Genomic DNA, 15,000 nt, shown 5'->3' with positions numbered 1-15,000 from the left:
AAACACCGAGTATGAAGTGGTTGTTATATCTCAAATTATTATTACGTCCCATTGACATTTTCTTACAAGATTAATAGATTCATTGTATTTGAAAATATGTCTGCTATGAATAAAGCCTTCTAATGAAAGACAATGATGTAGGAACTGTAGAAATATTGCAAAATTAGCGATAAATATAATCGACAAATGGTTGTGAATATATTTCCAAATAGCTTTAAAAAAAAATTATACTTATTTACTGAAATAATTTCTAGTACATCAAGCGAAAGGAAGCAATCGGTATGTACACCATATGGTAAGCCGGGCGAGGTCACACCTTCCATCCCAATGGCGAGATCCTTTTTTTTTTTTCTTCTTTTTTTTTTTCTTTTCATGATTTCTAAACGCTTTCTGTATCACACATGGGCAAGGCAACGGCTGCCCTCACGTGTGGCGAGATGCCAAACATTAGTCTTTAACTCGAACATTAATTTCATTCGATTTAAGTGCACTATATAATTTGAACTGACTGGAAATAATTATCTGTGGCATTTCATCCATTTTAAAATCATAGGAGTTTTCCAATTGGATGAGGAAACTGATTGATAATTTAGGATTGGTTTTGAAATGGCAAAGTGTTTATTAAGTAGTTTTCATGATAACATTGAAATTTTTTTTTTTTTTTTTTTTTTTTTTTTTTTTTTTTTTTTTTTTTTTTTTTTTTTTTTTATGCAGCCTCTTGATTCCCTTGAAGGATATTATTGTTAATTTTCAGATTCTTTTCCCCTAGTTTCATTCTTCATCTTCACCTTCTTTTCTTCTCGTTTTTATTGTTTTATTCACATCATAAATGCGTTTTATACACTTTTTATTTTATTTTACTTAATCACGTTTATCCTTAAGATTCTTATGAAATTTGAAGGAAAGAAAAACTTCATCATGATACAGATTATTGTTTTTGTCTACCTCATATCTATTTTACGCTGATTTATTTGTTTCATTCACGATTTTCTTCATAAAATGCATATAATATTTGACAGAAAGAAGACCCAGACTCTCTTGAATTTTTTATATAATAATGTCATTATACTGAACAATTTCACAGTTACCGAGGTAAAGAAAATTAAGAAAAAAACTTGAAGTACGATGATGAGGATGAAACATTGAAGACATTTTTAAACAAAATATTTCTTAATATTTCAACCAAGTTGGAAGGAAGTTATGCTTTAACCCCTGTTTGTGTGCTTCTATCTGTTTGATTGTGTGCTTGTTTGTGTTATGTGTGAACTAATCAATGACGGCCTTTAAAACTGTCTAAAGACAATAGATAATATTATGCAATACCATTCATGTGAAACAGACAGACGAATTTCATACGATGTAATCTAAGCAATTTATTTCAAGCAACGATGAATGCAAAATACGGATTTATATATGGTGCTGGGGATTCATATTCATTGTTTCTTAAATATGGATTAGAGAACTGTGAGCCTGGCTTCATCTTACCTACCAGTCTTTTCAATTGCCCGGCCGTCTTTAAACCTACCTTCGTCTCACTGCCTCTCCAAGAGGGGGAGGGGCCAGACCTTGGGAGGGGCGGTGCGGAACTTTGGATCGCGGTTGTTTATATACACATACACATTTGCACACATACACACACATATATATACATATATATACATACATACATATATATATATATATATATATATATATATATATATATATATATATATATATATATATATGTATATATATATACATACACAGTATACAGACACACACACACACACACACATATATATATATATATATATATATATATATATATATATATATATATATATATATATATATATATACAGTATATATATATATATATATATATATATATATATATATATATATATATATGTATATACAGTATATATATATATATATATTTATATATATATATATATATGTGTGTGTGTGTGTGTGTGTGTGTGTACGTATATAGGAAGGATAAGCATGAGATGGAGAGCTTTTAGCAAACAAAATGAGATTATGAAAAGTGGCATGCTACTTTCTCTAAAATGAAAAGTACTTAATAAGATGGTCCTACCAGTATAAACTTGTGCATCATAAATTGGAGCCTTACTAAAGCCTTAAAACATAAGGTAGCTAGAACTCAAAGACCTATGTAAAGAATAATGATGAAAATAACTCTAAGAGACAGAAAAAGAGCAACATGGATACATGTTCGTCTAGCATTCGCATGGCCGCTGATCGATCCCAGCCCGGGATCGTGAGCTGAAGCTGTTTACTGAGGAGGCTACTACTGTGGTTGGGCATCACACTGGGGTGTTAGGCTTGCCCGGCTGGCGTTCTGATGAGCATCTTTTCTGATGAAACTGGAACCAAAACCGGACACCTTTAACCTTTAAAATATGTGAGGAAAAAAATAGACATGAGCAGGAATAGAATGAGAATGACAGACGATAGGTGAACATTAAGAATAATATAATGGGTTCCTAGAGATTGCAAAGGAAGCAAGGGAAGGAAAAGAAGACGATGAATTGACGAACTAAGAAAGTTTGTGAGTGTGAACTAGCATAGAAAGACCATAAACAGACGCAAGTTGAACCACATGTCTGAGGCCTTTGTTCTGCAGTGGACTAGTAACGGCTTACGATGATGATGACGATGATGATGATGATTGTATATAGTCTTTAAACATTTTTATAGTTTTTATCGTCTTTTCATGAACCAGATCGAAAAGTATGAGGTTTGGTTAAAACCATTGTTTGCTATTCTATACTTTATCCAAAGGAAATAGTGTATTCTTAATAATACAAAATATACCTATATATTCTTATCAACATCAAATACTGTATGTTACTTAGTTCTCGATGATGAATCCACTACATTCACCTATTTTCCAGAAAAAGAGTTGTGTTGGTACTCAGAATAAAATAGCGTCAGTATAAGCACTTGGAAAAATACCCCCAATTTTAATACATAATCCCATGTTCCTTGAATGTGATCAATGCGATTCTGGTCTAACAGCCCAAAGTGAGTTAGTTCATGTATTTAATCCAAATTATTCTTGAAACATAATAATTTGGTGGGATATCACATTTACTTCAACATATAAAATAATGTCCTTTATATGGTTTCAAGAATTTTTCTTTTATTTTGCTCCCAGGATTCACGCATATATATGTATAAGTAATTAACAAGTTACTTGATGTATTTTATAGAATATTTTGAAAGATATCAATAAAACAATGTATGTTATAATTCAGCGTTTATTGAATAAATAATCATAAATAACGGCTGATCATTTTGAAGAATAAGCAGGAGTTCGGTGAGAATTAGAAACAAATATTTCTTTGGAAAATATTTGGTCGTGTGATTTACTTGGATTCGTTGGAACCAGAACCGTAGAAGTATCTGGGAGCTTCACGAGACTCGAAAGAGGCGGAGTTGGAGTCGGGGAACTGAGCCTCACCGGAGTAGGTGACGTCAGCGATGTATCCATCGTCACCATCGACGTGGAAGGCTACCTTCTGCAGGCGACCGTCGGGGAGCTGGACGTAGTAGGATCCCTGAGTGTTGTCTCCATCACGAGCTTCCTGGTGTCCGAAGTCGTTGCGGGAGGGGGCGTGGTTGACAGCCCAGTTGAAGTTGTATTGAGCCTCGCTGGACTCGAAGGACTCGGAGGAACCAGAGGAATACTGTAATCAATCAAATTATTTAAAATTTAATACCAATTTGGGTAGTTTTCTCTTGAATATATTTCTTTTTAAGTATTATCGCTGAGGAAAAAGAGATAGATAAACTAATAATTAGAAGAATTTATAAAAAAAGGATATATCAAAGCTTACCCTTCTTGGAGGAGCATATCTTTCGAAGCTGTCAGCTGCAACAAGGGCAACCAAACCCAAAACAACCAGAGCTACCTGAAAGAACAGAGGAATTCCTGTCAGTATTTCCACAAAAGATAAAGCATTTTTAAAGAGAGAAGAGAACAGAATATATTTCTCTTATTAACCAAAGCTCTCCTGACACCAGATAGATTCTTACCTTGGAAATCATGATGGTTTCGATGATGTCTCGAGACGAGTCACTTCTCATGACCTAAACAATGGTGCTCTCTATATATACCTGTACAACGAATAATGGGCGTGTCCTCTTCTGCCTATACTAGACGAGTTTTTCTAAATGATTTCACTCATCAGGATTAGTCAATTTCAATCTTCGATTTTGTGTAAGGTTTTTAGTCGTTTTCATTCTTGTCTATAAGCTTAGTATCAAGCTTTGACTGTATTGCCAATTGAACCTACTTATAGCTATATGATTAGAGGTGCTAATCATTAGTATTATTATCAATAGTATTATACCTGATTCTGTTATCCTTATTATCCTTGAATACAATTATTATAATTTCAACAATAGGCATCGTTACTATTATTATTATTATTATTATTATTATTATTATTATTATTATTATTATTATTATTATTATTATTATTATGGTGATTGAAAACTCAATCAATTGTATATATATACATATATATAAATATATAAATGTATATATATATATATATATATATATATATATATATATATATATATATATATATATATATATATATATACATATATATATCATCACCATCATCATCATCACCTCCTCCTACGCCTATTGATGCAAAGGGCCTCGATTAGATTTCGCCAGTCGTCTCTATCTAGAGTTTTTAATTCAATACTACTCCATTCATCATCTCCTACTTCGTGCTTCATAGTCCTCAGCCATGTAGACCTGGGTCTTCCGAATCTTCTCTTGCCTTTTGGAGCCCAGCTGAACATTTGGTGAACTAATCTCTCTTGGGGAGTGCGAAGAGCATGGCCAAACCATGTCCATCTACCCCTCATTATGATCTCATCCTCACATGGCACTCGAGTAATCTCTTTTATAGTCTCATTTCTAATCCTGTCCTGCCATTTAACTCCCAATATCCTTTGTTCTCAAATCTACTAAATATATTGGAGGTTGTTTCTTTGTCATACCAGGACTCATGTCCATAGAGTAACACCAATCTCACTAAACTGATATATAGTTTGATTTTTATATGTAATTTCAGGCGATTTGATTTCCAAATTTCACTTAACCTAGCCAGTATCTGATTTGCTTTTTTTAAATTTTTCACTAAACTCTAATTCAAGAGACCCTGTATTGGAGATAATAGTTCCTTAATAATTAAATGATTTGACCTCATTAATCCTTTCTCCTTCTAATGATAATTCAACTTCAATTGCATACTCCGTTCCCATCATCTCTGTCTTTCTTCCATTTATCTTCAGCCTAACCTCGTGTGATATTTCATGCATTCTGGTAAGCAAGCATTGCAAATCCTGTGGTGTTCTGCTAACAAGAACAGCATCATCAGCATACTCTAGGTCTGCTAAATTCCTATGACCAATCCAGTCCAATCCTACCCCACCATCTCCAACTGTTCTACTCATTACAAAATCCATGAGGGGGATAAACAACATAGGTGACAACACATTCCCTTGGAGTACTCTGCGGTTTACTGGAAATTCATTTGATAAGACTCCATTAACATTAACTTTGCACTTGCTATGCTCATGAACAGACTTAATCAAATTTTCATATTTAAAAGGAATTCCATAATAATGCAGAACTCTCCACAAAATTGGTCGGTGCACGCTATCAAAGGCTTTTCCATAGCCCACAAAGGCCATCAAAAGTGGATTTCTATATTCTACTCATTGCTGTACAACATGTCTCAATATGAAAATTTGATCAGTGCAACTTTTACCTTTTCGAAATCCTGCTTGTTCATCTCTCAGCTTTTCATGAATCTTTCTCTCCAGTCTCTTTAGAATAAGTATACTATATATTTTCATAACAACTGACGTGAGTGTGAAGCCTCTGTAATTATTTTAATCAGTCAGATCTACTTTTTTTTTTGCCATTTTCACCAACAAACTTAACTCCGATTCGTCAGGTTTTGCCTCTTCATGCCACTTTATACAAAATGATCTTGTAAGTAGTCTGGGAGTGACTTCATTTTCGGCCAGTATCATCTCGGCAGTTATTCCATCGTATCTAGGGGCTTTCCATCTCTTTAGTGTTTTCAGGAGAGCTTCGACTTCAAACAATGAATTCATTCATGGGCACATCAAAGTCTTCATCAGGTTCAGGTATATCTATCAAATTATTCCCTTCATATCTCCAATGTTGTCTTTCTTCATCTCCTGTTTTTATAATAGATCAATCTCTCTTTTTGATAGGTATATGATTTTTCTTCTTTGACAAAGTCAAGATTTCATTGATAATTCTATGAGCAATTCTTACACCATAGCCACTTCCTGAATTCATAGCTTTGTCAGCCTCATCTGCTTTACTGACAAAATATTCTCTCCAGTCATTCCTGGCTTTTCTTTTGACCTCACTAACAATACTGAAATACTTAGCAAGCTCTACCTTATAATTTTCATTACTTCCTCGAAAACTTTCAACAATCAATGTCTGTCTTTTTCTCCTCTCTTATAGTATTCCAAGTATCATTTAATATCCATGGCTTTCTCCTTGTAATTGTGTGTCTCAAAACTTCACTACCAACTGACTGATATATGTTCTTGATATCACACTATTCTTCAATAATTGTATACTGTTCGTCTCTTAGAATCTTTAAAACTTCAAATCGATTCCAATTGAAAATGTTTCTCTGTGCTCTTCATCCCAAAGTTTAGTTGTATCTAACTTAGGTATTCTATCTACCTTTCTGTTGGATGCTTTCGGTTTTAATTTTAGTGTGGCAATGAGGAAATGGTGATTACAACCAATATCTGCAATTCTGTAGCTTCTTACATTTCTCAAGTCTTCCTTCTCTATTTATTAAGGGTAATGAGATCTATTTGATATTTGTAATTACCTCATGGTGAAGTCCGTGAATACTTATGGATGTTCTTGTGTTGAAAAAGAGGACCACCAATGACAAGATCATTTGCTGAACAGAAACTTATGGAATGTTCTCCATTTTCATTTGCAACTTCACCAAGACCCTCGACACCCATCACATTCTCTACCCCTCGATTATTCCTTCCAACTTTAGTATTGAAGTCATCAACCACAATTTTCAAATCTCTCTCTGAGATCTCATCACTGCAGTCTGCAGTTCTTCATAGTATTCAGCTTCCCTTTCTTCAGAGGAATCATTTGTTGAGGCATAACAAACTATAAGACTCATATTGCACTGCTTCGATTTCAACTTTCCTAGTAACAATCTACTATTTACAGCTCTCCACTTGGTTAATGTCTTTTCTGCTCTTGGTATCATCATTCCTACCCTTCTCTTCCAACTCCATCTGATCTTCCTAAGTATCTATCTATCTATCTATCTATCTATCTATATATATATATATATATATATATATATATATATATATATATATATATATATGAATATATATATATATATATATATATATATATATATATACACATATATATACACACACATATATATATATATATATATATATATATATATATATATATATATACAGTATATATGTATATATATGTATATATATATATACATACATATTTATGTATATGAATAAATATATATCTATATATATATATAGATATATATATGTATGTATATATATACATATATATTTATATATATATAAATAAATATGTATCTATATAATCATATATATATATATATATATATATATATATATATATATATATATATATATATATATATATATATAGATAGATAGATAGATAGATAGATGTATACAAATATATACATGCATATGTACAGTATATATACATATATATATATATATATATATATATATATATATATATATATATATATATATATATATATATATATATATATATATATTACCTTAGTGTAAATTTTCCTTATAAATCCCCTTACAATATGTTTCACTCAGTGCCAAGATATCCAAACTAGATTTCATAAATTCACTCTCCACTTGCTGTAACTTCCTATTCTGATCCATGGGCTAACATACCAATTACCTATGTTCAATTTTTCTTTAGTATTTATAAACCGGGAGATTCTTAGCACACTGCCATGCCCGGGAATGGGGGCCATTCTTTCTTCTTCTCTTTCCATGACTAACCAAATCCATAGAGGTGTGACGGGCCGAGAGAGGAGTTGTGAACTCAAAGGCAGGATGCAATCAACTGAGTTTTATTAAGGAACACTCTTCTTTATATACAAAACCTCAAGGCAACAGGACATAACATGTTCGAGAGACAGACAATGTTCAGAGCAAAACCGGAGACATGATCATTCAGGTTATTTTTAGTGCGAGGGAAGAGCGCAGATACAAGCATAATATATACAAAATAATTATGTACAATTGTGTGACACACGGTTGGTACATGGCTCCCCCCCCTAAAAATGACATAGGCCTACTGTACATGTTAAATAGGGCGCCCTGATCTAGAGAGGCGAACTGTAGGCGGGTCATCTGGCAGAAGATAAGCAGGTTTTAAACGATCAATGGAGGCCCAGTCTTCTTTGCCCCGAATGTTTAGTAGGAATGCTTTCGGACTGCGTCGGATCACAAGGAAAGGGCCCGTGTAAGGGGGCGTTAGTGGTGGCTTACTAGTGTCGTTGCGCAGGAAGACGTGCGTTACAGAGTGCAAGTCCGTTGGTATGTGATGCTTCGCTGGGGGCTTGTAAGTCTGGCGGCATGGAGTAAATTTTTCCACGACGTGACGTATGCGCTGGAGATCGTCGGAGGAGGGTGTAGAAGGAAAAAATTCGGCAGAGACGACCAACGGGTCGCCATACACTATTTCAGCTGCCGAGACGTCGAGGGCGTCTTTAGGAGTGGTCCTTAGTCCAAGGAGGACCCAGGGAAGTTGAGTAAACTAGTTGCAATCCTTGCAGCAGGACATCAAAGCTGCTTTGAGGGTGCGATGAAAACGTTCAACCATTCCATTGGCAGCGGGGTTGTAGGCCGTTGTCTGATGTAGGGTGATGCCCAAGAGATTCGCTAATGACGTCCACAATTGAGAGGTGAAAGTGGTTCCCCTGTCAGAAGTAATATGCTCAGGGATACCGATTCTTGAAATCCATCCAGAGAGTAAGGCAGATGTACATGAAGCGGAGATTGCAGTTTCCATGGGAATGGCTTCAGGCCAACGAGTGGAGCGGTCGATGACGGTAGACAGGTAACGATGTCCTTGTGATGTGGGTAGGGGGCCTACAACGTCGACGTGAATGTGTGCGAAACGACGCTGAGGTTGAGGAAAGGTGCCCGCTCCTGAATCCGTGTGTCGATGTACTTTGGAAGTTTGGCAAGAAGTACAGGCGCGGACCCAATCCTTAGCATCCTTAGAAATGCCGTGCCAAATGAACTTTGCCTTCAGCAGCTGTACAGTAGAACGGCACGAGGGATGTGAAAGGCCGTGAATGAAATCAAACACCTGTCGGCACATGGGAGCAGGAATCCAAGGTCGCGGTCTACCAGTACTGACGTCACAGAGGAGGGTGGTGTTGGAGTCTTCCAGGGGAAAATCTTCCCAACGGAGGGACGTGCAGGATGTCCTACAAGCTTGATACTCTGGATCCTGTCGTTGGGCTTCAGCCAGGGCGTTGTAATCCAATCCCAGTTGAACGGCAGCCAACGTGTTTCTTGACAGGGCATCGGCAACGGGATTAATTTTCCCAGGGACGTATTGGAGGGTGCAATTGTATTCAGCCACGGCGGAGAGATGTCGGCGTTGACGGGCGGACCAGGCGTCAGACTGTCGAGTGAAGGCGTGCACCAGAGGCATGTGGTCTGTGAGAATGACGAAGGGCGTACCTTCTAAGAAATGGCGAAAGTGACGGACAGCCAAGTGCACCGCCAGCAATTCTCGATCGAAGGTAGAATAACCCGATTCTGCCTTGGACAGTTTTCTGCTGAAGAAGGCCAATGGGCGGGGCAAGCCTTTGACCACCTGCTCGAGTACTGCACCAATAGCGACGTCGCTGGCATCGGTGGAGAGAAGGAGAGGGGCGTGTGGGATAGGAAAAGTGAGAGCCGCAGCAGTTGATAGGGCCTTCTTTGCATTGCAGAAGGCTGCTTCTTGAAGGGGACCCCACTTCAGGTCCTTTGGCTTGCCCTTGAGGGAGGCGTAGAGGGGGGCAAGAGTGGCGGCAATGGCTGGCAGAAAACGGTGATAATAGTTGATCATGCCCAAGAATTCCTGCAGAGCTTTGACGGTCGAGGGCGCGGGGAAGTTCTGAACGGCTGCTACCTTCTCAGGGAGGGGATGGACTCCTTCAGGAGTGATACGGTGCCCTAAGAACGACACTTCGTTGGCGCCAAAGGTACACTTGTCGTACCGGACTACAAGGCCGTTTTGTTGCAGGCGGTCGAGCACGATGCGCAGGTGACGGAGGTGTTCCTCTTTTGAGGAGGAGAACACAAGTATGTCGTCCACATAACATACACAGAAAGGGAGGTCCCCTAAGATGCCATCCATGAGACGTTGAAACGTTGCCCCAGCATTACGAAGGCCAAAACAGGAGTAATTGAAGGTGTATGTACCAAACGGAGTGGTGATGGCGGTCTTGGGGATGTCTTCTGGGTTCATAGGCACCTGATAATACCCCTTCAGGAGGTCGAGCGTAGAGAAAACCTTCGCTTTGTGCAGGTAGGAGGTCACGTCGGCAATGTTTGGGAGGGGGTAGTGATCCGGTTTTGTTTGCATGTTGAGGCGCCTGTAATCCCCGCACGGACGGAGGGAGCCGTCTTTCTTCAGAACGATGTGTAAGGGTGACGACCATGGGCTGGAGGCCTTTTGGCAAAGGCCCATTTCCTCCATTTCGGCGAACGTCTGTTTGGCGGCTGCCAATCGTTCCGGTGCCAGACGTCTGAATTTTGCGAAGACTGGGGGTCCCGTCGTCTTGATATGGTGATGAATACCGTGCTTGGCAGGAACCGTGGGCGTTTGGCGAAGTTCTGGACGGAAAACTTCCGGGTACGACGTGAGGAGGTGGGCGTAGGCATCCGTGGGTGCGCTGATGTGGAGAGCGAGTTTAGAGGGGGCGGGTTGAAGAGGTGTCGACAAGTACGAGTCTGCGTTGACCAATCGTCGGTGGGCGACATCGACCAGAAGGTGGAAATGAGAGAGGAAATCCGCACCGAGGATTGGCATTGTGACGTCAGCAACGAGAAACTTCCAATTGAATTTACCGTTTCCGAACGATAATGTGAGGTTCTCGTAACCGTAGGTGGGTATCGCAGATCCGTTGGCAGCTACCAAGCGGACGTCGGCAGATGTAGACAGACTACGTCGTGCCTTGAAGAGTTTCCTTGGCAAAAGAGAACGACAAGCACCCGTGTCTACCAAAAATCGCACGCCCGTTCCTGCATCCTGTAAAAAGAAAAGATTAGAAGCATGGGAGGCCACCGCCACAAGCGATGGCCTACTTACACGTTTTTTGGCCACTGACAATCCTTGGCACATTTCTTCGCGGTTGCCCCGAATCTGAAGTGGTAGTAGCAAAACTGCGGCGGATGGGAGGTAGTAAGTGGCTGTAGAAGTCGTTCGTTGGGGCGCGAGCGAATGGTGGGTGGTGGGCGGCTTTGTCGCCGCTTCGGCACGTCACGGGGTAGGCGTGTATGTCCTACGGCATTCATGTCAGCTTCAGTTGACGTTGAATAGGCATCCTCGTCGTCAGGGGTGGAGGCGTTGATGGAGGTCTTGAAGTGGCTGTCCATAAGGGCGTCGGCTTTGGTCATCAAGTCCTTTATGGGTAAACTATCGACATCGGGTATGGCAGCGCGTACAGGTTCGGGTAAACGGCGTATCCAAAGGGCACGAAGTAGGTTCACCTCACGAGGAGAGCCGTCTGCGGCAGGTTGAAGGTGAGCGATACTGGTCATTTCCCTGAGGGCAAGCGAAGCCCTTTGGTCCCCCAACGGTTGTTGCGAGAGCTGAAAAAGCTTTGCTATACGGGCGGCTGGCGACGGCGAGTACTGCTGCAGAAGGTATGTTTTGAGGGCGTCATACGCTATTGGGGTGTCTCCTTGTTCACAAAGCCAGTCGGATATTTCTGGGAAGGTGTCCTCGTGTATCGCCGCGAGAACATAATCCGCTTTGGTGGTTGAGCGAGTCACGCCCCTGATACGAAACTGGACTTCTGAGCGCTGAAACCAAGCAAACGCTTCTCCGCTGGCGAACGGTGAAAGTTTCAATGGGGCGGCCGCAGCGCCAACTGCTGTAGTAGAGTCCGTCTCCGTCATAGTACCAACGATGGAGGGGCGAGGGATGTGGGGGTGGAAGGCAGTGGGAGCGAGTCGACTTCCGGGGTCACCAATGTGACGGGCCGAGAGAGGAGTTGTGAACTCAAAGGCAGGATGCAATCAACTGAGTTTTATTAAGGAACACTCTTCTTTATATACAAAACCTCAAGGCAACAGGACATAATATGTTTGAGAGACAGACAATGTTCAGAGCAAAACTGGAGACATGATCATTCAGGTTATTTTTAGTGCGAGGGAAGAGCGCAGATACAAGCATAATATATACAAAATAATTATGTACAATTGTGTGACATACGGTTGGTACAGAGGCTTCATTGGCTAGACACATGAAAGGATAGCCCGTTCCTTGTGATGCACAGTGCCTATCTAACTGAGGCAAGTGACCCCTGCCGGTCCACTGCCTTAAACCAAATCCGTCACCCTACTGCCAGTGACTTCATCGAGATTTAGAGGGGAATTTTCTCCATATAAAGCTCTCATTACTCCACCAAGCTGCTCATCCACTCAGATGAGTATAATGGTTGGCAAACACGGATTGCTAAGATATACCGCCTAGCACGGCAGTCATGATGGACTAAATCCGTAGAGGATTCATTGGCAAGATACATAAAAAGATAGCCCGTTCCTTGTGATGCAGAGTGCCTATTTAACTAAAGCCAGTGACCCATGTATATATATATATATATATATATATATATATATATATATATATATATATATATATATATATATATATATATATATATATATATATATATGCTGAGAGGGTACTTCATGAAACTCAATGTGGTTTCAGCAGACCTGCACTTGGTACAACGAATAAGATTTTCTTTTTTCAGAAAGCAGCTGCAAGAAGTGTTGAAAACAGCAACAGCTACTTTATAAGGGATTCATTGACCTGACTAAAGAGTTCGACAGTGTCAAGCACGAGCACCTCTTGGAGATACTATGCATCCACACACACACACACACACACACACACATACACACACACACACACACACACATATATATATATATATATATATATATATATATATATATATATATATATATATATATATATGTGTGTGTGTGTGTGTGTGTGTGTGTATGTGTGTGTGCATATATATATATATATATATATATATATATATATATATATATATATATATATATATATTCTCCTACGCCTATTGATGCAAAGGACCTCGGTTAGATTTCGCCAGTCGTCTCTATCTTGAGCTTTTAATTCAATACTTCTCCATTCATCATCTCCTACTTCCCGCTTTATAGTCCTCTGTCATGTAGGCCTGGGTCTTCCAACTCTTGTAGTGCCTTTTGTAACCCAGCTGAACGTTTGGTGAACTAATCTCGCTTGTGGAGTGCGAAGAGCATGCCCAAGTCATCTCCATCTACTCATTATCATGATCTCATCCACATATGGCACTTGAGTAATCTCTCTTATAGTTTCATTTCTAATCTTGTCCTGTCATGGACAGGACTGGTAATAGCATATATATATATATATATATATATATATATATATATATATATATATATATATATATATATATATGTATGTATGTATATACTGTATATATACATATATATATATATATATATATATATATATATATATATATATATATATATATATATATATATATATATATATGTTCATATAAGAGCGTGTATGTATCTGTGGTGTAGTTTTCATACAATTTTGATAAATTTTATCAATATTTTTCATGAAATATATCTAAAGATTTGGAGTTTGGATGAAACTGTTGTTTGCTATTTTTACTCTATCTAAGTAAACGAAAGTTTTTATAAGTCTTCTTTCCCTCATTTTCCAGAAAAGAGTTGTGTTGGTACTCAGCATACCCTAGGCTAGTGTAAGTATAAGCGCACTTGACTAACGATATTGGCAAAATGTCCACAATTTTCATGAAGACCCACATGTTTCTTGAATGTGATAAATGTGATTCTAGTTTAACGGCCCAACGTTAGTTAGTTCATGTATTTAATCCAAATTAATCATAAAGTATAATAATTTGCTGAAATATCACATTTACTTCAACATATGAAATAATTTCTTTTATATGGTTTCAAGTATCTTCTTTTATTTTCCTCTCAGGATTCACGCATATACATACCTAAGTACTAAACAGGTCACAGTATGTATTTTATAGAATATTTTGAAAGATCTTAAGAAAACAACGTATAATATACTTCAGCGTTTATTGAATAAATAATCATAAATAGCGGCTGATAATTTTGAAGAATAATCAGGAGTTCGGTGAGAATTAGAAACAAATATTTCTTTGGTAAATATTTGGTCGTGTGATTTACTTGGATTCATTGGAACCAGAACCGTAGAAGTATCTGGGAGCTTCACGAGACTCGAAAGAGGCGGAGTTGGAGTCGGGGAACTGAGCCTCACCGGAGTAGGTGACGTCAGCGATGTATCCATCGTCACCATCGACGTGGAAGGCTACCTTCTGCAGGCGACCGTCAGGGAGCTGGACGTAGTAGGATCCCTGAGTGTTGTCTCCATCACGGGCTTCCTGGTGTCCGAAGTCATTGCGGGAGGGGGCGTGGTTGACAGCCCAGTTGAAGTTATATTGAGCCTCACTAGACTCGAAGGATTCGGAGGAACCAGAGGAGTACTGTAACCAACCAAATTATTTATAGGTTAATACCAATTTG

The 15,000-nt window shown here is 38.6% G+C and overlaps 2 protein-coding genes across 3 annotated transcripts in view; both read right to left on the bottom strand.

Annotated features, from left to right (window-relative positions):
- LOC137622987 (pro-resilin-like) overlaps positions 1-15,000 on the bottom strand; it is a 100,973-nt gene that overhangs the window by 85,616 nt on the left and 357 nt on the right. The window contains exon 3 of one of the 2 annotated variants that reach the window (XM_068353603.1): positions 14,568-14,960. The exons of the other annotated variant lie outside the window; for it this stretch is intronic. Coding sequence (XP_068209704.1) covers positions 14,640-14,960 — 321 coding nt within the window. The 3' untranslated portion in view covers positions 14,568-14,639. Of the gene's footprint in view, positions 1-14,567; positions 14,961-15,000 lie in introns of those variants that run through there. 2 annotated transcript variants of the gene reach the window in all.
- Positions 3,272-4,087, bottom strand: LOC137622988 (pro-resilin-like). Its single transcript, XM_068353604.1, has 3 exons — positions 4,048-4,087; positions 3,849-3,923; positions 3,272-3,698 (listed from the first exon to the last, which is right to left on the bottom strand). Exons 1-3 carry the CDS (start codon positions 4,057-4,059, stop codon positions 3,378-3,380), a joined length of 408 nt encoding a protein of 135 aa, XP_068209705.1. The 5' UTR covers positions 4,060-4,087; the 3' UTR covers positions 3,272-3,377.

This window comes from Palaemon carinicauda, chromosome 30, assembly GCF_036898095.1.
Source record: "Palaemon carinicauda isolate YSFRI2023 chromosome 30, ASM3689809v2, whole genome shotgun sequence".
NCBI lineage: Eukaryota > Metazoa > Arthropoda > Malacostraca > Decapoda > Palaemonidae > Palaemon > Palaemon carinicauda.
Note: the sequence above shows the minus strand (reverse complement) of the source record. Positions and strands in the feature narration are given on the sequence as shown.